The sequence below is a fragment of the Stegodyphus dumicola genome, chromosome 4 (genome assembly GCF_044657685.1).
Source record: "Stegodyphus dumicola isolate Sdum_Otavi_A_Nest chromosome 4, ASM4465768v1".
NCBI classification, from domain to species: domain Eukaryota; kingdom Metazoa; phylum Arthropoda; class Arachnida; order Araneae; family Eresidae; genus Stegodyphus; species Stegodyphus dumicola.
Genome location: NC_140771.1, coordinates 114,229,067 through 114,251,097, shown reverse-complemented (window position 1 = coordinate 114,251,097; position 22,031 = coordinate 114,229,067). Strand labels below are relative to the sequence as shown.

The window sequence follows — 22,031 nt, the reverse complement described above, 5'->3', positions numbered from 1 at the left end:
GCCATCTTGGATCACGTGACAACCGGAAGTGACGTCTCAGAAAAACGTGGCCTCCGCCATCTTGGATTTCTCCGGAAGTGACGACACCAGCGCCATCTTGTATCACGTCATGGAATGACATCATCAAAGTTTCGTTTTGATTCTGTGGCAACGATTTTATGTCTCAAAGTTTTTATTTTTTGTGGCATTGAATATATATTTTTAGGTTTTGTGGCAACGAACTCTTGAACCACGTGTTTGGAATGACATCATCCATTTCTTGTTGGGGCATGTTGTTTTACAAAATGGCGTCTGCCGTATAACACCTTTGTATGCCTCCGCTAAGGTGTAGGGATACTTTTCTGTGAACCAATCAGATTCTTTGAAATATGACCTCACCGTCTCTTAACCAATCACCGTTGAGATGAAATAAAGAGTTCCTACCCGATATAAGGTTATCCCGAGCAACGTTCCGCATTTCTTTCCTGCCTGTCGCCCTGAGTGTACGTACCTGCTTTTGCTTCGACAATCTTTCTTCACTGCTTCGAATGGATCAGGCACGAAACAACAAAGAAGTAAGTAACGTTTTGAAAAGTTACTGTTTTTAGATTTTTAATCTTTAAAAAAGAGTTGAATTTGCAATATGTGCTTAATTTGTCTTTACTTTTTTTCAGATGGAAAACCTATTTGAGAATGAACCTATGCCTTTGAACGATAAAGTGTTGAGCCATGAAGACCGCACCCAAGATGTTCTCAATGAATCAGCTAGCTCTTGTGCCAAAAGAAAAGCAGAAGAAACATCCCATTTCGAGAAAAAAGTACGTATTTGCGAAAATCTTATATATTAAAGTTGATATTGTATGTGACCCCAATTTTATGTATTATATACTGAGTTTTTTTTTTTCAGCGCAAAGGACTCTTCACCGAAGACGCTATTCCAGAGGAGCTCACTCACATGGGGGACAATGTCTTTGTGGGACCCAGCATTTACAAGGGAAAAGTGACTGTGCACATCCGAGAGTATGCCAAATATGGTAAAGCTTACTATCCGACAAGACGAGGAGTAAATTTTGAGCCATGGTGTTTGAATGTTCTCGCAACCAACATGACAGTGGAGGAACAAGACCTGCTGACACTAAATCTGGAATTGCCCAAGAATTTTGTGGTCACGTATAAAGATTTTCACTTCACTCTGAAACAACTTTCTGCTCAAGGAGATGAAAAAAGTAGCCTCAGCATTACAACGACGCAGTGGGAAGAACTGATGTCCAACTTTAGCCGTATCAGCGATATTGTCACCAACCTCGTTTATCAAAACATGAACTTTTGTGAAGCCTACGAAAGCGTATCCGACGAACCTGTCAGAGAGGAAAATCTACCCCAATCCTTTGACATTTCTATGGGAAGAGCGCGACTTCAAATCATTCTAAAGACGTCACTTGAAGAACTTCTTAATCAACAAGACGAACTGAAATATCAACAGCTGAAAGACTGTGAAGAACTCGTTCATAAAACAGAAACTGTGAATGCCATTGCTCTGAGATTCAATGCTGTTGACATCGCCAGGCAATTTTATGGAAACATTTGGGGTGAAGAATCCTATTTAATGTTAGTGAAACCTGCTCACTATATTACCAAGGACTTTTTAAAATCTGTGTGTTTAAACCATGTACTCGATGAAGTAAGAAACACATTTTGTACTACCAATGGTGTCTTAGGTATTGAATACTATGAATATTTGTAAAATAATTAGGATGCTCAATAAATGTTATTTTATTTTACAACGATCTCATGACTGTCTCCAGGTTCAGACCTTATTTAAAAGAATTAATATGTAATGATTACTCACATAAATTATTTTCAAAATACCTGTTGACTTTTATAGAGTATAAATAGTGTTGTTATTCTTAAACGTGTATCATTCATTATTCAGCCTTTGAGATGTTAAGTAACATTCATTTTTCTCTCTTGTTTTTTAGACCTATTTCTAGAATCTTAACATACGTGAAACTAGGGTATTTTTTTCTGTTCTAGTTAAACATATATAAATGAATATCAGTATACGTTTAGATCATAACAACTGTTGCAATGAACGCAGCTCTGGCTCAGACCTATCGGGATCCTCAGGTCCCCGCAAGCTTCGGGGGTGTTGCTGCTTTGCATTGTGCTTTAAAAGGTCGCGTAAAAACAAAAGACATCCAGAAATGGTTGCAAACCAAGGATTCTTATACTTTGCACAAGCCTTTGAGGCACACGTTTCCCAGGAACAGAGTCATCGTAGGAGGCTTAAACGAACAATTTCAATCTGATTTAGTGGATATGCAAAAACTGGCCTCTTTTAATGATGGATATAAATATTTGCTGACCTGTATAGATATCCTTTCCAAATACGCTTGGGCTATCCCTCTCAAAGATAAAACATCTACGTCTATCCAATCTGCTTTCGAAAAGATATTTTCGGAACGTACACCCGAATCATTACAAACAGATGCAGGGAAAGAGTTTACCAATAAACAAGTTCAAAATTTTTTGAAAAAGAGAAACGTTCGCTTTTTCACGACACATAATACAACCAAAGCTTCTGTCGTAGAACGATTTAATCGAACTCTAAAAACAAAAATGTGGAAATACTTTACCGAAATGAATACACGAAAGTACATTGATGTGATTGATAAATTGATATCCAGTTATAACCATACATGGCATCGTAGTATTAAGACAGAACCTGTATCCGTTACGCTACAAAATCAAAAAAGAATTTGGAAAACATTATACGGACAGCAACCAGCACAAGTGCCTGTTCCTACCGATTTAAGGATTGGAGATACGGTACGCATCAGCCGAGAAAAAATGGTCTTTGAGAAAGGATACGAACATACAAGGAACGTTTTACAAACAAGAACTTCAAAAGGTTTCGGACTCTGGTTATTATCCTGTAGAAAAAGTTTTAAGAAAGATGAAACGTCGCGGGAAAATAGAATATTTTGTGAAATTTCAGGGGTACCCCGAAAGCTTCAATGCTTGGGTGGAGGATGTGAGAAGGGTATAAAAGGCCCGTACATTCTGCTTATCTGTCATTTGAACGAAACATGTCTTTCTTTATCACACTGATCAGCGACAGCTCCATGCGTATTTTTCCAGACAACAAAATATCACAATTTACCACTCAGCTTCCTACTCCGATGGATTTAAATAGTCAGTGGGAGTTATCTCTTGTGGACTTTATTTACCCTCACACATGGTATAACGTCCGAAAAGACAATAATTTATTTGGATTTGATTTGGGTGATGGAAAATTGGAAGTTCGAAAAGTGCCTCCAGGATGTTATGAAACGATACCAGATTTATTAAAAGCCATGAAAATACCTTCCCATAAAAATAAGATTGAATTCAGTTATCATCCTGTTACGAAAAAAGTGACCATTAAGACCGACGAAAACTGCAAAGTCATTCTTCACGAAGGATTAGCGGAGCTTCTAGGGTTCGAGCCGGGTGTTTACAAAGGATTGGAACAAAGTCCTTTTGTAGCCGATCCCAAAGTATCTTTTCCTGTCATGTATGTGTATTGCGATCTAGTAGAACCTCAAATTGTGGGAGATGTACAAGCCCCGTTGTTAAAAATTGTCACCGTAGAAGGAAATGACGGAGACATCATAAACGCTCATTACCCCCGGCCCTTTTACTTGCCAGTCATCCGTCAACCTTTTCAGACTATACATATTGACATAAGACTTCACTCTGGAGATTTAGTACCATTCGAAAGAGGCAAAGTATTTCTTGTGTTGCATTTTCGTCTGAGACAAATTCTGTAAAAGAAGCCTTCATTTGCAAATTGATTTCATTTGGATTGTGTATGCAAGATTAGAAGCATAAAACATGTGGGTGCTTTATACGTGTTGCACGAAAAAATTTGAAGATTATTATTTAGCTCAAACTGGAAATGGATTACCTTACTATCAAGGAACCATTTTACAGAAAGGTTATGGGATTGGTGGATTTTTTGCAAAGCTGTTTCGCAGTGCTATGCCTTTTTTGATGAGGGGAGCAAAAACAGTCGGAAAAGAAGCCTTGCGGACTGGAACACAAATTGCAAACGACGTATTGTCGGGAGAAAATTTTAAAGTCTCCCTCAAAACCAGATCTAATGAAGCTGGCAAAAAATTAGCGAGGAAAACAGTTCAGAAAGCAGATGAGATGATTGGTCACGGAAGGTTTAAAAGGAAGCGCAAAACCCCCAAACACTTCATTTCGTCTAAAGCCAGGAAGGTGCAACGACGTGATATTTTTGACTCGTAATGGCTTTTCTGTTAAAAGATTCTCCGGAATGCGCAAAATCCGAATTGGGTTTATTTTCGTTACCTCCCACACAAACAGTTATCGAAAAAGGTCAGTGGGTTGAATTTCATTCATTAGCCAATGTATCGGAAGTCCTGTCGAGTTCAATGTTTCTGGAAGCGGAGACGACTACCTAGACTTATCACAGACACAACTCTACGTCAAAGTGAAAATTTTAAAAAATGATGGCAAGCCAATCACGGCTGAAAGTTAAGTGGGACCTGTCAATCTCTTTTTACATTCTATGTTTTCTCAAGTGGATATTAGCTTAAATGAAAGACTCGTTTCCACCAGTAATAACACGTATCCTTACAGAGCCATGATAGAAAAATTATTGAATCATGGTTTTGATACGAAAACGTCTCAACTGTCATCAGAATTGTTTTTCAAAGATACAGCAGGACGTATGAATGTTTTTGATATTCAAGACACTCAGCCGAATGAAGGATTCAACCAACGAGCAGAATTGTTTAAACTGAGTGCTTCGGTCGATATGATTGGCCAATTGCACTTGGATATGTTTCATCAGGAAAGACTTTTGCTGAATATGGTGGATATGAAAATTAAACTCATACGCAGCAAACCTGAATTTTGTTTATTGGGCGAAGGTGAATTTAAAGTTTTACTCGAACAAGCTTCATTGTTTGTACGCAAAGTGAGAGTCAGCCCAGGTGTTGTGCTAGGACCTGCCAAAAGCCTAGAAAAATCAACAGCCAAATATCCCATTAATAGAGTGCTCTGCAAAGCCTATTCCATTCCAACGGGAAATATGAGTTTTATTCAAGACAATATTTTCATAGGTCAAATGCCTAATCGTATTGTGGTGGCATGTGTCGATAATGATGCTTTTAACGGAAACTATAAAAAGTCTCCTTTTGAATTCAAGCATTATAATATGAACTTTATCGGCGTTTATGTGGACGGGCAACCGGTACCTCATAATCCTCTTCAGCCTAATTTTGACAAAAATCATTTCATACGAGCTTATCAGAATTTATTTATGAATGCAGACGACAGACGACTTTACCTTTCAAGATCAGAATTTTCAAAAGGATATTCCTTATTTCGCTTCGACCTGTCACCTGACCTTTGTGATGGCTCTCATTTAAATCTAGTTCGACACAGCAACTTAAGATTAGAAATAAAATTTGGGACTCCCTTACAACAAACTGTTTCGTTATTAGTGTACGCTGAATTTGAAAATTTGATAGAAATCAATAAAGCTCGAAATATTCTGTACGATTTTGGAAACTGATGAATTCATCACAGATTCATCAAATCTTATCTCGAAATCCTATTTCTTTGAGATATTATGCGGGTGTTTTTCCTTGTGATAAAATACCTGCGATTCAAAGTTTTCCCTGTGCACTGGTGCTCAATACGGATAAACATGATGAAAAAGGAACTCATTGGCTAGCTGTCTACATTGCAGACAAACAGACTCTGGAATTTTTTGACTCTTATGGACTCCCGCCTGAAGTATATGGAAAAGATATCACATTCTTTGTCAAGAAATATCGTCATGTTTGCTGGAACAAGATTTCGCTTCAGAGTTTAACTTCTAATGTATGTGGACATTATTGTATTTATTTTATTATTAAACGCTGTCAAGGACTCTGTATGGAACTCATTGTATCACCCTTAGATGGGAAGAATCATGATTTCCAAATATTTCAATTTGTCAAAAAAAGATATGGTGTAAACATGATTTTTAAAAAATAAAGTTGTTTTAATTTGTAAAAATGTCTCTTGTGTTTCTTGTTTCTACACTTATTTAAACAAAATGAATAAATGTCTTATGCAAAAGGATTTTAGGTAAAGTATAAAAGTCAGTGTTTTCTTAACATGCTGTCATTTCCAAAAATGGAACTGCCCAAGTTCGTACATCCTTCTACTTGTCTTCTGAGCGGACCTACCGGTTCGGGAAAAACGGTTTTTGTGAAGAAATTGATAGATCATAAAATGTTCCATCCCATGCCGACCAATATTATTTATTGCTACGGAAGTTATCAACCTCTTTTTAATTCCATGAAAAACGTAAATTTTGAAGAAGGATTACCATCTAACATGCAGAATCTTAAAAATGCTTTAATTATCATAGACGATTTAATGTCTGAATTAGCAAGTGATACTCGCTTAAGCAAACTTTTTACAAAAGGAAGTCATCACCGAAACCTTTCAGTCGTTTTTATAACGCAAAATCTTTTTCACCAAGGCAAGGAGATGAGAAATATTCATTTAAATTCCCATTACCTTGTCCTATACAAAAATCCTCGAGATAAAAGTCAAGTTATGCATTTAGCTAGACAAATGTTCCCCGGAAAAGTAAAGGCCTTTCAAGAAATTTTTCAGGATGCTACTTCAACTCCATTTAGCTACTTGTTGATTGATTTACGACCTGAAACAAGTGAAACGCTTCGCCTTCGTACAGGCATCTTTCCTAGGGATAAATACTATGTCTACCAGCCCCGATAGTTCATTTCAGTTTGAGACGTCGAATGGCTAACATGTCTTCTCCCATCGTAATCGATTTCGAAGGTTTTCAGCGGATGCCTCATTATTACATTGTTAAAGAATTAGCTTTTTACACCGTGCATGAAGGTTATCACAGTTGCTGGTCATTTTTACCCCCTCAGCCTTGGAAAACATTATCACGATCTCAGCAAAAGTGTTTTGCTTGGGTCACAAGAAATCATCATCATGTGAATTGGAGTGAGGGTGTTTTACCTTATACTCACCTTCGTATTATTTTGCAATATTTGTCATCTATTTATTCTGTCATATACGTGAAAGGATTAGAAAAGAAATTATTTTTAGAAAATTTATTAGGTAGAGTCATCATAAATCTAGACTGTCCTAAGATAGAGAATTTAAAAAAGAAAAGTTCTTTAACATGTTCGATTCATGCAAAAGGATTTAATTGCTGTGCTTTAACCAAAGCGGCTGCATTTGCTACCTATATAAAAGAAAGTGTGCAGGAAGAAGAGTTCATTTGTCATCAGCATGTCTCATCTGAAAGATGTGGATTATCTAAAACTATTAGGAAAATGTCGAATAAAAGCAGCTGTACTGAAAAAGTGTCCGAATCATCTCATAAAATCAGTTTGTGAGTGTGTTTTAAATCTTCTAAAAGGAAACGTACCCATCACCAAACGGGTCAAAATCGACTCGCCCCATTTAAAAGAACGTTAAGAAAACTAGCGGACAGAAAAGTGCCTCTTTTTAAGAAAAGGCGTCTTTTGGTGCAAAAAGGTGACGGTTTCCTATCTTTCCTGATTCCTGCAGCAGTCAGTGTCTTATCCTCCCTTATCCATGGAACACAGTAAGAAATTTGCCCTGGTACCCCTGGACCGTATGCAGCAATTTGAAGATGAACATTTGAGTGATTTAGATACACAGATTCAAAACATTTTAAAAAAGAAAATGAACGATGAAGAAAAGTCTAAATTGTACATCCAAGTTCTGCAAAAGTATGTTACGTTTCCTCATGTGAACACTTCCGAAGAACAACCGCCTGAACAACTTTCTGAGAAAGATATAGAAAAGGAAATTATGCAAACAGTTCCTGTGAAACAGAGAAGAACGGCACAGAAAATAATAGATTTTCTTAAAGAGCATCAGATTTCATGGACACAGAATAAAGAACTCATTCTGGATGGTCATGAGTTTTCTGGCTCTGACATTGTTCAGTTGATAAACTTTCTGTTGAGAAATAGAACTCAAAAACCTTTTGCCTTTGAACAGTTTAAAAATGTACTGAATGTTAACAACTTTCCTCAAGACTTTGTGAAAAACAAACATTTAATGAATGTAAAAACTATGTATGCTAGACCTAAAAGAAACGCATCTTCCAAACTATGGCTGAAATTGTAATGGTACGTGAATAAATGTAATGGCTGATCATTGGTGTTGTATTTCTTTCTAATTAAGTTAACATCAAATATGACAATTTATCAACTGACAATAATTCAAAAATTATTGTCATATTTGATTGTCAATCAATCAAATATGACAATAATTTTTGAAAATCAAATATGACAATTATTTTCTGGGAAAAACTTACCTTTCATGAAATCCTTTCAAATAAGAAAAACACAATTTTATCATTCAAACTTCTGTTTATTTTTTTTTCTAAATAAGTTTTCTTTTATACACATACAAATGCATGATTCTGCACACACACACACACACACACACACACACACATATATATATATATACATACAAAATTTCATTTTCAGATAAGGTTCTAACATAAACATAAAAAGTTCTTCTTCAATATACTAATGACCATACGGCAATGTGCTCAAGTCTTTTTGAATTACCCGTTTGTCTAATACAATTCTGTTCAGTTTTGTTTCCGGTTTATTCACCACCTTTCTTCTCTTCGCTTCTCGGGTGATTTTGCAGGGGTTGTGGAGAGAGATGATCTCACTTCGGTCGAGGCTGCAGACCAGACTTTTAATGGCTTCAAAATTCAGCAACTGAGAATTGCGAAAGTTCAAGGAAAATCCTCGAACTTTGCAACAAGTTTTCCCACTGGCCGTCTGGTATGCGTAGTTTTTCGGTCCTCCTGAAAAAATAAAACATCATGAGAAAAAGAGATAATAATAAAAAAACATGCATTAAACATTTTTGGTACACATTAAATAAAGAACTTTTTAAAGGTCCTTACCAGAGACGAAGGTTTTAATGACATCTCCATCCAGTTCATCCGTGAACTCTCCAAGAAAATTTCCTAACGGGGGATCATTTCTTCCATTTGAGGCATATATTATGGAGTCTGTGTCGTGATACAGGACGTCCCTACCCAATTTTTCCATTTCACTATACAGCTTGAGACGAGCCCAAGCTGTTGTGAACGTCACTAGGAAAATGTTGGTCGAGGCATCCTGCGGCACAAACTCTTTCGCAGACTCCCAGGAAATGGCAGCCACCTCAGGCGTGGGCAGAAAGACATCTTTGATCTGAAAATAGAAGAGTCATGAGTTAACAGTTCAAAATAGTTATGAGTTAACAGTTTGAAACACACTAAGCTTATAGATGGATAAAATCGATAAGAAAACTTACTTTTTTAGTAGGATCCGCCAACATCTTATTAAAGTCTGGCACCGTATGTACGTAGGTCAGTTGCGCTTTGTTGACGTTCATGCCCCATCTGAAACAAAAATTCAACATAAATCACAAAGAATTAAAAATGTTTACAAAAAATTTAAGTCCAAAAGAAATCATCTTACCTGCCCCAGAAACTGTTTAGGGCCAACTTGGCAACTTGTCGACGCCCAGGGTTCTTGGAAATCTTTTCAGCTTCCAACTTGACGCCCTCTCTTTCTTCATACTGGCGAATGTACTTCAGTCTGGCTTCTTCCGTCACACACTCCGAAGGCCATCCGCTACTTTCCTGCTTGATCTTCAGAAACAGATCAATGTATGATCTGAATAGAGAAGTAGACGATGCCTGGAAATTGTACACTTCGTAAATCTAGAAAATAAAAAATAAATGTCAGTTATAAAAAATATTTAAAAGTAACCTCTGAAACTAAATAAAGATTAAAATAATCTTTGAGTACTTACATGTGTGACGCGGTAACCTTTCTTTTTCGCCAGTTTGACTTCCTCCGTTACCCACGTTCCGACAAGAGCTCGCTCGTCGTCTGTGTGGGTACACGGAGTCTGCAGTTGAAGAAGGGCGCAAGTCCGACACAGGGGGAACATCAGCTTCTTCCGGCACCGATAGGGCAGTACCGGAAGATACAGATTCCGTGGAGGAATCACTCGGCATTGGATAATTCCAAAATAATCTTCCACATCTCTAAAGCTTTCCATGATGATTGTTGGATGTCCCACAGGGTAGACGCAATATTTGTTCACCTGTGAAATAAAACAAAAAGTCAAAACATACATAAAAATCAGAAAAAACACATCATCCATGAAAAGGTTTTAAAATAATAAAAAAGTACGAACCCATGGATAGAGGGATGTGAAATCCACATATTTAGCGTCTCCCTCGTGGAACAATTTGAGGGCATTGGTTCGTCCTCCGAAAATGAGTCTCGAGGATTAAGCCGGTCCCTCAGATGGTGTTGCTCCAGGAAAGCTTGGAGATCCGGATTTTCCTCTTTTTCTCTCTGAAACTCATGCTCCCACATTTCTATGACGTGGAAACCCTGGGTGCGAAGCTTTCGTGTGGTCTCTTCCGTTTTCTCTCGCAACGTTGTCATGGAAACTCCTTTTAGTGGATGAATGACATCACCGTCATAACAGGAACTACACCCGTGGAAGAAACAGCCCTAAAATAATACAAATATATTAATAGTGTTCCACATGTAAATTAAACATTAAAAGTGTAAAATCATTAAAAAGAATCATATAGAAATATAATTTACTTTTTACATACCTGAAACTGATAGACGGTTTGTGTTGCTTGGCAGAAACCATCTACCGAGACTCCGGCGATTCTGTGCTCTCCGGCTCCGTTCAAAGCGTGTTGAATGGCAATGCCTTCCGAAGCAGCAACAAAGTCTAACCACCGGATCGAATCAGGGCTGTAATTCGTTGAGTTGACGTAGCCGTGTGTGGGCACCATGGCAATCGTGTTGGGCTGAATGTGGCCACTCCGATACGTTGCCATACAGGCTGACGCAATGGTAACGTATCTGAAAAGAAATTAAAAGGATGGTATGAGACACTAAACATAACATAATTGTAAACATGATTAGAACAGAATGAGAAAATAACTTACTGGAATGGATCCACACCCGCCACATCCAAAAACTGGGCTCGAAACTCCAGACAACAGCGGCGAATAATATCCACGTCCGATCTATGAATATAAAAAGAAAATGTTAAATATACGAAACATAAAATATAAAATTAAACCAAGGAAAAAGGAAAAAAAACATACCTGCAATAGGCCAGCATCTCGTCTTGAAAATTGAACACATCCCCCTTGTGTTTCTCATGCCAGGACAGAAATGCCTGTCGGGTTGAAGTGCTCATGGTATCCGGGCTGTAATAGTGGGGGTCCGGTAGCGGTCCGACATAACTCTGGTTTTCCCTCGAGTTAAAGAGATGAGGGAAGTATCCTTTCTTTAACTCGCTGAGACCGAAGCACCCCGGTAGTTTGGCCAACGCCATCGGTAAAAAGTTTAACGAGTCTATGACCCGAATGTTGAGACTCGGGTGTCTTACACTCATGATCATAGACCCGTTAGGGATCACCTCCGGCGCTGTGCCTTGCTCCAGGAGCCAGGCCATCACGAACTGTCCGTCAAACCTGTAAGTAAAAAAAACATGAATAATATTGAAGAAATAGTCGTACTTAAAAAGCATGCAAACTATGGTATTTTTAACTTACCCTTTCATGTTGTGTGCCACGGCGGTGAAGCCCTTGTGCTCTGTAGAGAACAGCCAGGCGCAGAAGTTTCGGCATGCCGCGTATCCTGGACACACTTTTTCTGTGCCGTCGGCATACTGAGCCACCGCGAAATTTACGAGATGCTCCCCCGAAGACTGGTCCGTTTCAAAGTCAAAGAAAATGAACTTATTCTCGGACTTCTTCGGAGCAACACGTCGCAAATAGCAACGGTGCTCAGCAGCCACGACAAACTGGTTGCAAGAAGGGCATTTCGTGGTGCCACACCTATGCAACTCTTTAGGGCAATCCCGCCTCCGGATCACTTGGCAGCATTCTCTGCACTGGTATACCTATAACGAAAATTTCAAAATATTTAAACATTTGATAGATAAGCATTTAAATTATTTAAACGAGAAATTTGCATATATATTGATTTAGATGAATAATTTCAGAATACTTACTCTATCGCAAAGCGGAAATTCTTGATTTCCAGTCAGGGCTTTGTGTGCTTCAAAGCAGGCATGGGATCGGCAAAGGCGATCACAATTCTGGCATCGTTGGGGCTGGCCCGGAAAGCAGTCGGTCCTCAAGCATATGGGACAGGCATTGGCACATCTATGACTTTCAGGCATTTGGTAGGCCTTTTCACAGGTTGTGCAATAATGGTTGCTGCCGAAAAATCCTTTCAGAGATTTGATGACGTCGTAATGTCCACCGTGGAGCCACAAATTGATCCGCTGAGGCCTCTCTTTGCCTTTATAGACCACCTAAAACATAGACAAACATTTTCTCTTAAAAGTAATCTTGAACTATTTATAAATCCATTTTTAACATCTAAAAATTACCTGCACATTTAATTTTTCCAAGTTAATTATACTCGTACATGGAAATGAATTGCATGCATAAAATACAAATTTAACCGAAAATAAAAAATTTTTACAAGTTATATTTTTAACATCTAAACGAACTGCAGAAAGTAAGTTTAAAATTTTGTCAAAAATAAAACCTTTTTCCAAGTTATATTTTTAACGTCTAAATAAATTGCATGCATAAAATAAAAAATAATTTGAAAAGTAATCTAAAAATAAAAATTCACCATGCATGTAAATTTACAAGTTATACATGGAAACGAATTGCATGCATAAAATACAAATTTAATAAATATAAAATTATTTTACGAGATATATTTTTTAACATGTAAATGAATTGCATAAAATAAAGTTTAAAATTTTTATCAAAAATAAAACATTTTTACAAGTTATATTTTTAAGGTGGAAATGAAAAAGTCATCATGCAGAAACTTTAAAAATAATTCAAAAATCGAACAATTTAGAAATCAATTTTTAGCCGTTATATTTTTAACATGGAAAAACAATATGCATGAACAAATATTAATCTTAAAATTTAAAGTAAAATAAATTTTCAGCCTGCATTCAGTTTTGTCAAGCTATATTTTTCAACGCATAAACAAAATGAAAGTATCACCAATAAATACATAAACTTTAATACAAAAACTGTTTAAGATTAATTTTAAAAATCATACCAAAATAAATTTTTTTCATTCACAATTTGACAAATAAACAAAATGGAACTAAAATCAAATTACGATTTTAAAATAAATAAATATGTAGAAAAAATTCAGGTAATTTCAAAGCTAATATTTACAAGCAGAAATATCTTGAGACAAAAATTGACTTACCCTATTCAAATTTTCCGAAGAGAACACTGCAATTTGTGTGTCCAAGTGCTCTTCAAATATGGCAATTTCTACAAAAGTGCAAGGGCCTAAAGATACATTCGCATCCAAATGAAGTTCCCTTGCGCGGTTCATCAGAGTTGGATTACGCCGATCTCTCAATGCATTAATGGCCCTCGTGTCCTTGTTCAAATGCGCCAAGGCATAAACAATAGCTTTGGCACAGCACAGTCCTTCCTCGTCGTATGGAATAGACAGAATGGACTGTTTCCTTAATCTGTCCATGGAGATGTTGACTACTTTCCTATTTCGTCCGGCACCCACAGGGCGTTTTATGGTGATCACATCAACTGCAAATCCCGTATCCAGTTCAATTTTGTCTTTAGACTGCAACACTTTCATCACGGCAGCCAGAATCTTTTCAACTGTTAAAGTTGAAACTGCCATCAGGGACGTGCTAATCGGCTTATCCAACCCATCTGCTTGGATACAGAATCGGATGAGGTCTGATGGGCCCAGATTTGCTGTTGTCCGGCGAATAAGTTGCTCAAACAACTCCCGGACGGTGTCAGGAATTCGGACCATCGGGATGCCTTGCACGTTCTGAGGCAGCCGTTCCATATCTATACTGGCCCGCAAGGTAATCTCCTCGGCCTGATATTTATGGTTCCGTCGACGAGAATTCTCTGTGAGTACAATCGCCTCATGAATCTGAAAAAAAAAATAAGTTTCAGTAATAATTAAACATTTTCAAAATACATTATTTTAATAAATCATGCAAGAAAAGAAAAATATATACCGATCGTTCATTCGAAGCAGCCATATACACAGGGCCATGAGCTGATGAGGAAGAAGTCTAAAAATAAATACATTAATTTTAGTACTAAGAAAAAAGTATTCTAGCAGAATCTAAAAATGCTGAAATACTTAAATAAAGATATACTTAAATATTTACCTCAAATCCGGAACCCACTTGATAATACAAGGGTAGATCCATAGGATTTTCCAGAAAAATCTGATCCACTTCATCGATTAACTATCAAAATAAAATAAAATACGTTTAAAATACATTCAATAGTAATAAAATACGTTAAATAAAAAAGTGCGTTAAAAATACGTGTACAAACTTACATCGTCATCTGAGTCCCGAAAAGGAAAGTCAGGATCTTCAAACAGGACCTAACAATTAAAAATTTAAATAAATAAAACATTCAAAAAGAAATAAAATTCGTGTTTAAAATAGTAATCTAGATATTAAGTACAAGCGAAAAAATACTTACATTAGATGCAGAATAAGTTCGTTTAGCAGACATCGTGTACAAGAAAACGAAATGGCGCAGGAAAATGACAGTCAAAATGACGTTCACTCAGCAAGAATCAGAGTAGAAATGATGAAATCGTGAAAGCGAGCGAATTTATAGGCGATGTATAAGAAACAAACACGCTGATTGGCTGACATAAGATAGAAAATATTAGTGAGAATCTGATTGGTTGTTAAGATTGTATACGTTCGCCACGGCGGATGTAGAAAGCGTGAAGCGGTTTCGACAGGCTGCAACGTGAAAGAGATGACGTTTGCCTGTTTTCCCCCCCCACAGCCTATTGACGTCATGGTGATTTTCGCTCCAAACGGAAAAATAACAGGTTTGATAACATGAAGGGCTTAGCTGAGCGGTAAAGCGCTAGACTCCCATCCCAGAGATGGCGAGTTCGAATCTCAGCCGTGGAGTTACTTTTAAAATTCAGGGAAAATAATATTAAATTCATTAAAAAGTATTAAAAATATAATGTAATCAATTAAAACTAATTAAAAATAATGACGGATTAAATAATTAAAAAGGATGATTCACAATTAAATAACGAAACATATTTAAAAATAATGAATAAAAATGATTAAACACTTAAAATAATAAATTAAAACGTATATCACAAAGAATAAAAACGAAACTTTGATGATGTCATTCCATGACGTGATACAAAATGGCGCTGGTGTCGTCACTTCCAGAGAAATCCAAGATGGCGGAGACGGCACATCAAAGGAACGCCCCCCATTGCGACATCTATTGTTCTCTCACGTCATCTATTGTTATATTACGTCATGGCGGCATCCTTTGACCGCACGGTTACCTCCGCTTACTACTAACGCATTCTAAATCTTCTCGTTGTTCTGTATCTGCTTACTCCAACTGCCTTCAGTGAGTGAATTTGCATCCTGTGAACTCCTATTTAGACGCCTCTAAATTGAGGATAAATCATCGTAGAAATGCCGAATTTATGCTTATTTTGTTCCTGAATATATGCTCTACAAGAAGACATCAAAAGTTTGGATAAATCATTTAGAAAATATCAAAAGCAACTAAAATGTTAATGGTGAATATAGTGTTCCTGAAATAGTGTTCTATTTTGGTGTTTTATGTGTTTTCGTAGTTGGTGTTCTCCAATATTCATTGTTTCCAGCGGTGCAATATTTGGATACACGGATTAGCGATTCGGTTATAACGTCCTAAGTGCTATATCGTATATCATTCATATTAAACGATTGTGTTCGTGCTCAGAATTAATTCATGTAAAACCAAAAATAACATACAACGGTAAGGCATTTTCTGGTTTTGTTGAAAATGCAATCAATACAGAAGCAACAACAATTCAAGCTGTTATGGTACGCTCATTATTTTCAAAATTCAAAGGAATTATTGGACTGGTACCAGTACTTAATATGACTGCTAAAAATGAATTAGATATGTGTATAATACAAGCAATTAATTAATTATTGAAATTAATAATAATGCACATTCTATAGTATATTGTCTTATGTAAAGTATGGAGAAAAGGTTAATGATTTTAAACAGTGTATGAAATGTATGATCGAAAAACTAGTGTTAAGGAAGCATTAGCATTTCCATGAAATATTGTAATCTATAATTATGTGACATTTAATTGTGTAATATTAAAAAACACTAAATATTTTTTATTGATTGCAAATTGCAGCTTTATTACTTTTCATTTGGTATCTATTCTTCCAAACACTGTGTAATTCGCGTTTTTTTAAATATTGTCGTTATGTATGTTTGTTAGATTATGTACTTTTGATAACAAAGAAATTCATAATAAATAGAAACAAAAAGTTTCATCGTGTGCTATTTAATGAAAAGTTTAACGTACTTAGCTTACTATCATATTCTATATTATTTAAATCATTTCTGTACAGTAACAAAAGGAAAGTTATTGATTATAAAAAGTGCATGAAGTGCATTGTAATCTACCACTATTCTAAAATGTAGAAAATAAAAATAAGTAAATACATTAACATATGATCGAAAGAAAAGGTGATAAGAAACATCAGCATTACTAGTAAATACTGCAATCCATAATTATTGCACTTTTAACTGCTTACTATTTAAAAAACACAAATATTTTTTATTAATTGGAAATTTTAGTTTCGTTACCTTCCTTCTGCTATTTATATTTTCAAACACCACTAGTTCATGTTTTTTCTTAAATAGTGTTGTCACGTATGTTGTTTGCTAGGTTATTATTTCATATTAGATATAAATATGGAAGTTAGTATTAGATTTAGGTATATTTTTGTATAAAATATTTTTGATCACATTTATTAACTACTTTATACTGTCTTTCATTTGCATATCTTGGAGATATAGAAATTAATGGTTATATTTTTTACTGTGAAACGCGAACAAATATATATTTGACTTCAGGTAAATTACTAATTATGCTACCTTAAGAACCACTTAATAATTTTTCATGGCAGGGGCAATTTTCAATGTTTCTGAGATTTAACAGAAATAAATGTGGTAATGTTGTTATCAGAAACGCTCTTTTGCTTTTACCCACATATATATCTTTACTTTTATTTATGTCTAATTGAGTTTTATTTACTTAAAACCTACAATTAATGTGATATATTTATAATAACCACTTTCATAATTACTCTCGCTTAAGAAAATGTTGAAATCTTAAATAATCGTAACATAGAATTTAAGTTATTTAAAAATATAGTACTGAAAATAATTAAGGCTATTATTAATTACGCATATTTAGTCTAAGAAATTTTAAAACTATAGTTTAAAGTACTGAAAATAATTAAAGCTATTATTAATTATGCATATTTAGTCTAAAGAGAATAATTGTATTATTTTCTAGTTTTCAGGAAATGATAAAATGTTTAAACTTAAATACAAGGAATACAAAATTTTAAAAAAGATCAAAAATATATTAATTATTAAGCTTATTTTTCTGCATAAATCAATATGTCACACAAGGCAAAATAACGACATTTTCACAACTGTTGAAAAAGGTGGAATTTTATGAACATTTAGGCGTCTTTAATAAGACGTCGAGATACGATGCTTAACCACAAAAATATCATCTGCGAAAGACGCAATAACGATGTCTATGCGACAAAAACCTCAACTGCAAAGACGTAATAAAGACGTCTTTGCAAAGGTTGCAAAATAGTGGAGTTTCGCGGACATCTGGGCGTCTTAAAGACAACATATTGCAACGTTTTTGCAACGACATCCACGAGGAATTTACAGCGTCTTTACGACGTTGCTGCGCTGCTTGGGAGGTTAATGACTTCACAGTTTAACTAGCGCGCAAGCTAGCTCTGACCGAAGTCGGCATGAACAAGCCTAATAAGTTAGCAGCGTGGCATGCAAGCAGGCAGAACAAGCTCTGATTTCACCTTCAAGAATCTTCCTTTAAGTACATCCTTCTTTCTATGTAATTTGAATATCGCGCGCCCTGCAAATTATCATTCTGGAAGGAAAATGAAGTGAGAGTTGTTAGAAAAGTAATTTAACTTAAAACAACGATTTAAGAAATTAAAATAACCTTACAAGCTGATATGTTAATTTTGACATGAGCCTATGAGTCGCCGTGGAGCACGATTTATGCATTTTATTACTCGTTACTGCCTTACGAGTTATAATTAGACAGTGTCTTAGTTTTGTTTTTAATTTAGATTTCCATTTCGTAGTAAGGTTTTTTTTTATTTTATAGTGTCAAGGCATGCGAGAGATACCTGAAGGAAGGAATATCTTTGCGGATACCTTTCTAGGAGAATTATTTCATATTCACATTACAGATGGGAAAACTCATTCAAAGGCCCATGCAATCAGAATACAGGCCGTTTACCAGAATTTATGTCTATGTAGTGTTCAGTGGTCTTATCCACTCGATTGCCAGTAGGCAATTTCGTAATAAGAATCTTCATCGAAATAGGCGAAAATTCGCTGTTAATAAAATATGTCCAGCCACTGAGCAGATTCGGAACTTAATTTATGTTTCTAGTCAGCCTAAATTTAAGAATACATCCTTCTTTTATTTCTATAACATAATTTTCCCTTTCATCATTTCTGTAACTAGTATTAATTTCATCTTTTCTTTTATTTCTAAAACTAATTTTCCTTTCATATATTCTATAACTAATTTTCATCTCCTTATCTAAAATAAATATTTCTGAAAAGTGAAAAAAAAAACAAAACAAACAGGTGAAGATTTCACTTTAGAAAATATATTGTGCTATAAAATGATATATTTAATTCAGACTGTAGCATTAAAAAAGCAACTTTATTGTGCCAGTAGATATAATTATCGCATCTGTTGTTCAGTATCTTGTCATAGAGATCTCAAAGTTCATTAAGCAAAGAACTTTAAACTTTGAGTATGCGTATCACATGTTACATGCGAATGAAAAAGTGTTACGCTAAACTAAACTGAGTATTATCAAAAATATTTAAAAAAACTGTATATAAAAAAGGCTCGAAATTAGCCAAAATATCAAGGCACACGAACAGGAGTTTGAACTTTTAGAGATTTCTAACTTATCGTAATTTTAGTTATCGTGTGCTTTACTGTAGTATAATTATTTCTTTCACTTTTCAATGAGCCCATACTTTTATTTATAATAAACAGTTCTTTGACTTTGTAGATATTTTTAATTCATCTAGCTGATTTTTCAGAGTCAGAACAAAATATGTTACTTCTCTATATTTGAAGTCTAAAATCTTGCTTCGTAATGTAAGATACATATTGCAGAGTAAAACAATATTCTGAATCCAAAGAAAATTATTGTTTGAATTTGGAGATGCGCCATCTAGTAAAGACTGCTCTCGTACAAGATACCTTGAAGAGGATGATTATTCAACCATTGAAAGAAGTCTGAATGCAAAGAATTTGTGTAACATATGCTGTACTTCACAGTATTAAGATATTCTATTTTAAAATGTAGTATAACATTCTAGGCGTTTTTACTGAAATGATATTTTATTTTCCAGTCATTTATCAGCTTATATTAAAAGAGAAAAATGTATATGATATGGACGCAGTCAGCTGATCAGTGTTCACGTTTACAGAGTGTTAATTGTTGCCATACGTTTCTTTATATTTGTTGTACTACATATATTTGGTATGTAACTTAATAAAAATATCCGGATGATGAATGTAAAAATAGTTACTGTTAGCAGTCGTAGAAAGGGTTCTAAACGTTTTGTTAATATCGCTCTTTTAGCTTGTATATTCACTAACATTTATACGAACTAATAATACACAAAAATTCCAACTCACTATCTGAAAACCCTAAAAATGTCAAAATATATAATTCAAATATTCTTTGCTTTGAAGCTTGGATGGCAATGATTTTTAAAGCAAATTAAAATGGAACCCTAAATTTTAAGAGTTTTGCTTTGAAAATCGGGTAAGTAGGTAGTTTTATATATTTAAAATTGTGAATTTTAAGATTCCAATAATGCAATCAATAGGATAAACCTTATTTTATTTTCTAATTCTGTGATTTTATTCTGCGAACTGTTAGTTGTAAGGCGTGAGATGAATGAGATTTAAGGCATCAGTAGCTTAATTGACTTATTCCTTGTTATGTTAGTTATTATTTCAAGCGTTAGTAGCATTTTGTTTAATATGATTCGAAGAGGCAAAGAGAAAAAATTGTATATGGAGTGGACGCAGCTGGATAATTTTTCCGTTTATAAGTAATGTTTTCGAAAAAGATAGTAATCGAAACTAACCTGAGAGAGTACATTATGCATTAAAAAATTAGTTCTCTCATGTTCGATGAGTTAACATCAACACCGGGAGGAGAAAACATTTAGTTCTCTCTGTGGGCTCGACGAGTTAATACCAATTTTAACACATCAAAAACATTTTTCAAGAGAAGATCGTGGAAGGTGAAAACAAGGGTTGAACAATGGACAGGACACAGGTACACTGTTTGGTCATTTGAATTTAAAACATTATTCGATTTGCTAGAGAATAGGGGTTTACTAGTACTTTATAAGGTATGAATAAACTGTAGCAACGTCAAAGAGGTGAAATTTTATTTATCCACGGCAGATAGATTTTGCAATACGGATTTTGAGGTAATAACAATTTGTAAGGATTTATTTATTTTTACATAACCAGTTATTTTATTTTAAGTAGCTTTACTTTCATTCTCCCTTTCCATTTTCCTGTCAGAAAGCTAATAATTTTTAGTTCACGCGTATTCAAATGAGGTAGAAAGCGATAATATTTAAAAGAAGATTATAGAATGCTTAGTCAGAGCGTGTTCCACCGTCTGAAGGCTAGGCTACAAGTCGAAATTCTTCATTGGCAGCCTGTGTTCTCCGTCGCGTTATTCTTTCCAACAGTGCTTGTCACGTCGTTATAGGCGTGTGCCAGCTTGCGTGTTATTTATTCCTATGTAGCCTTTAGACTTATTTAAGATTTAACTTAGTTTTAAATTTGAATTCCTTACCTTTTGAGTGATCTCATAAATACTGGCTGGTTTTTAAGCCTCAGAAGTGGCTTTTTGAAAAATAGTCTAAGTTCTAAATAAAAAGGACTTTGACATCCTTCAAAAATTCTGCTTCATCTTATTCATGGCGACAAATCGCTTACATGTCTATTCAAGGATCTGCCACAGACACAATCCGTACAAATTAAATAGCTTTTACTTGGATTATCTGTGTCACTGTCCGCAGCTTGGTATATGCGATAGAGAACTGATCATTTTTCCGATAGATAAAGTGCATATTTTGCTAAAATTGCCTCATACGTTTTGAAGTTATTTCTTTAAGTCGTTCACTTTTCTTTCTGTCTTTTTCTTAAATATGTTTTTTTTCATACATGTCTTTTTTACGCAATATTGCAATGTTTTCAAATTAATCAAATTTTTAAATTCTTAGAATTATTATGTTAACAACTGTATTAAAGCATTTTTTCCTACTGTTCACCATGGGAATCATGTTATGAAATTTTATATTTCTTGTCTTACTACAATTCATCATCTATATATGCGCAGCATGACTGTTCTGCAGTAAAACCTGTAGCGTTTATTGCATTACGTGTAACTGTAAACGGAGGATTAATAGATTACAAGATGCTGAACTAGCTTTAAGCAAATTCGGTCACAAAAGGTAAAATATTTGGGGTTTAATATATTTGTGATCATGTGACCAGTATCCTATGATAGTTTTTCCCTGATTTAACAAGTACAGTCTATATTGCGCGAACATTATTACTTTGAGACTTCTTTTACTTTCTAGTTCAAATCAGTTGTTTGTGTCTAGAACTGATAAAAGAAAAACAATCAAAATGGCAAAAATACCGATCCTATTATTTCGCTTTGTGGAAGATAGTTCGTAC

General features: G+C 35.1%; 4 protein-coding genes across 4 annotated transcripts; 1 reads left to right on the top strand and 3 right to left on the bottom strand.

The window, feature by feature from the left end:
• The first annotated feature begins 444 nt into the window (after positions 1-444).
• Positions 445-1,737, top strand: LOC118194481 (uncharacterized). Its single transcript, XM_035365626.2, has 3 exons — positions 445-554; positions 654-797; positions 887-1,737. Exons 1-3 carry the CDS (start codon positions 528-530, stop codon positions 1,721-1,723), a joined length of 1,008 nt encoding a protein of 335 aa, XP_035221517.2. The 5' UTR covers positions 445-527; the 3' UTR covers positions 1,724-1,737.
• Positions 1,738-8,502: 6,765 nt separating this feature from the next.
• LOC118194479 (uncharacterized) lies at positions 8,503-10,167 on the bottom strand. The gene is made up of 5 exons (XM_035365625.2): positions 9,889-10,167; positions 9,552-9,796; positions 9,385-9,472; positions 8,990-9,281; positions 8,503-8,887 (listed from the first exon to the last, which is right to left on the bottom strand). The coding sequence occupies exons 1-5, from the start codon at positions 10,138-10,140 to the stop codon at positions 8,598-8,600; spliced, it is 1,167 nt and encodes a 388-aa protein (XP_035221516.2). The 5' UTR covers positions 10,141-10,167; the 3' UTR covers positions 8,503-8,597.
• A 14-nt stretch (positions 10,168-10,181) lies between these two features.
• On the bottom strand, positions 10,182-11,600 carry LOC146997644 (uncharacterized). The gene is made up of 3 exons (XM_085814370.1): positions 10,712-11,600; positions 10,279-10,604; positions 10,182-10,185 (listed from the first exon to the last, which is right to left on the bottom strand). Exons 1-3 carry the CDS (start codon positions 10,943-10,945, stop codon positions 10,182-10,184), a joined length of 564 nt encoding a protein of 187 aa, XP_085670496.1. The 5' UTR covers positions 10,946-11,600.
• Positions 11,053-14,099, bottom strand: LOC118194483 (uncharacterized). The gene is made up of 5 exons (XM_085814369.1): positions 13,371-14,099; positions 12,133-12,438; positions 11,672-12,021; positions 11,219-11,590; positions 11,053-11,137 (listed from the first exon to the last, which is right to left on the bottom strand). The coding sequence occupies exons 1-5, from the start codon at positions 13,986-13,988 to the stop codon at positions 11,053-11,055; spliced, it is 1,731 nt and encodes a 576-aa protein (XP_085670495.1). The 5' UTR covers positions 13,989-14,099.
• Between the last annotated feature and the right edge of the window lie 7,932 nt (positions 14,100-22,031).

Bases quoted from the DNA above. Each gene is read 5' to 3' on its own strand.
- LOC118194483 (XM_085814369.1), bottom strand. From the start codon at position 13,988: ATGGAACGGCTGCCTCAGAACGTGCAAGGCATCCCGATGGTCCGAATT. The intron at 12,439-13,370 runs GTAAGTCAATTT...TCTATGTTTTAG, and splicing joins CTTCGGAAAATTTGAATAGG to GTGGTCTATAAAGGCAAAGA. The intron at 11,138-11,218 runs GTATGTTTTTTT...TTATATTCATAG, and splicing joins GAGATGCTGGCCTATTGCAG to ATCGGACGTGGATATTATTC.
- LOC146997644 (XM_085814370.1), bottom strand. From the start codon at position 10,945: ATGGCAACGTATCGGAGTGGCCACATTCAGCCCAACACGATTGCCATG. The intron at 10,605-10,711 runs GTATGTAAAAAG...GTATTATTTTAG, and splicing joins AAACCGTCTATCAGTTTCAG to GGCTGTTTCTTCCACGGGTG.
- LOC118194481 (XM_035365626.2), top strand. From the start codon at position 528: ATGGATCAGGCACGAAACAACAAAGAA. The intron at 555-653 runs GTAAGTAACGTT...ACTTTTTTTCAG, and splicing joins AGGCACGAAACAACAAAGAA to ATGGAAAACCTATTTGAGAA. The intron at 798-886 runs GTACGTATTTGC...TTTTTTTTTCAG, and splicing joins CATCCCATTTCGAGAAAAAA to CGCAAAGGACTCTTCACCGA.
- LOC118194479 (XM_035365625.2), bottom strand. From the start codon at position 10,140: ATGGAAAGCTTTAGAGATGTGGAAGATTATTTTGGAATTATCCAATGC. The intron at 9,473-9,551 runs GTAAGATGATTT...TTTTTGTTTCAG, and splicing joins CTAAACAGTTTCTGGGGCAG to ATGGGGCATGAACGTCAACA. The intron at 9,282-9,384 runs GTAAGTTTTCTT...TTCTATTTTCAG, and splicing joins TGGCGGATCCTACTAAAAAA to ATCAAAGATGTCTTTCTGCC.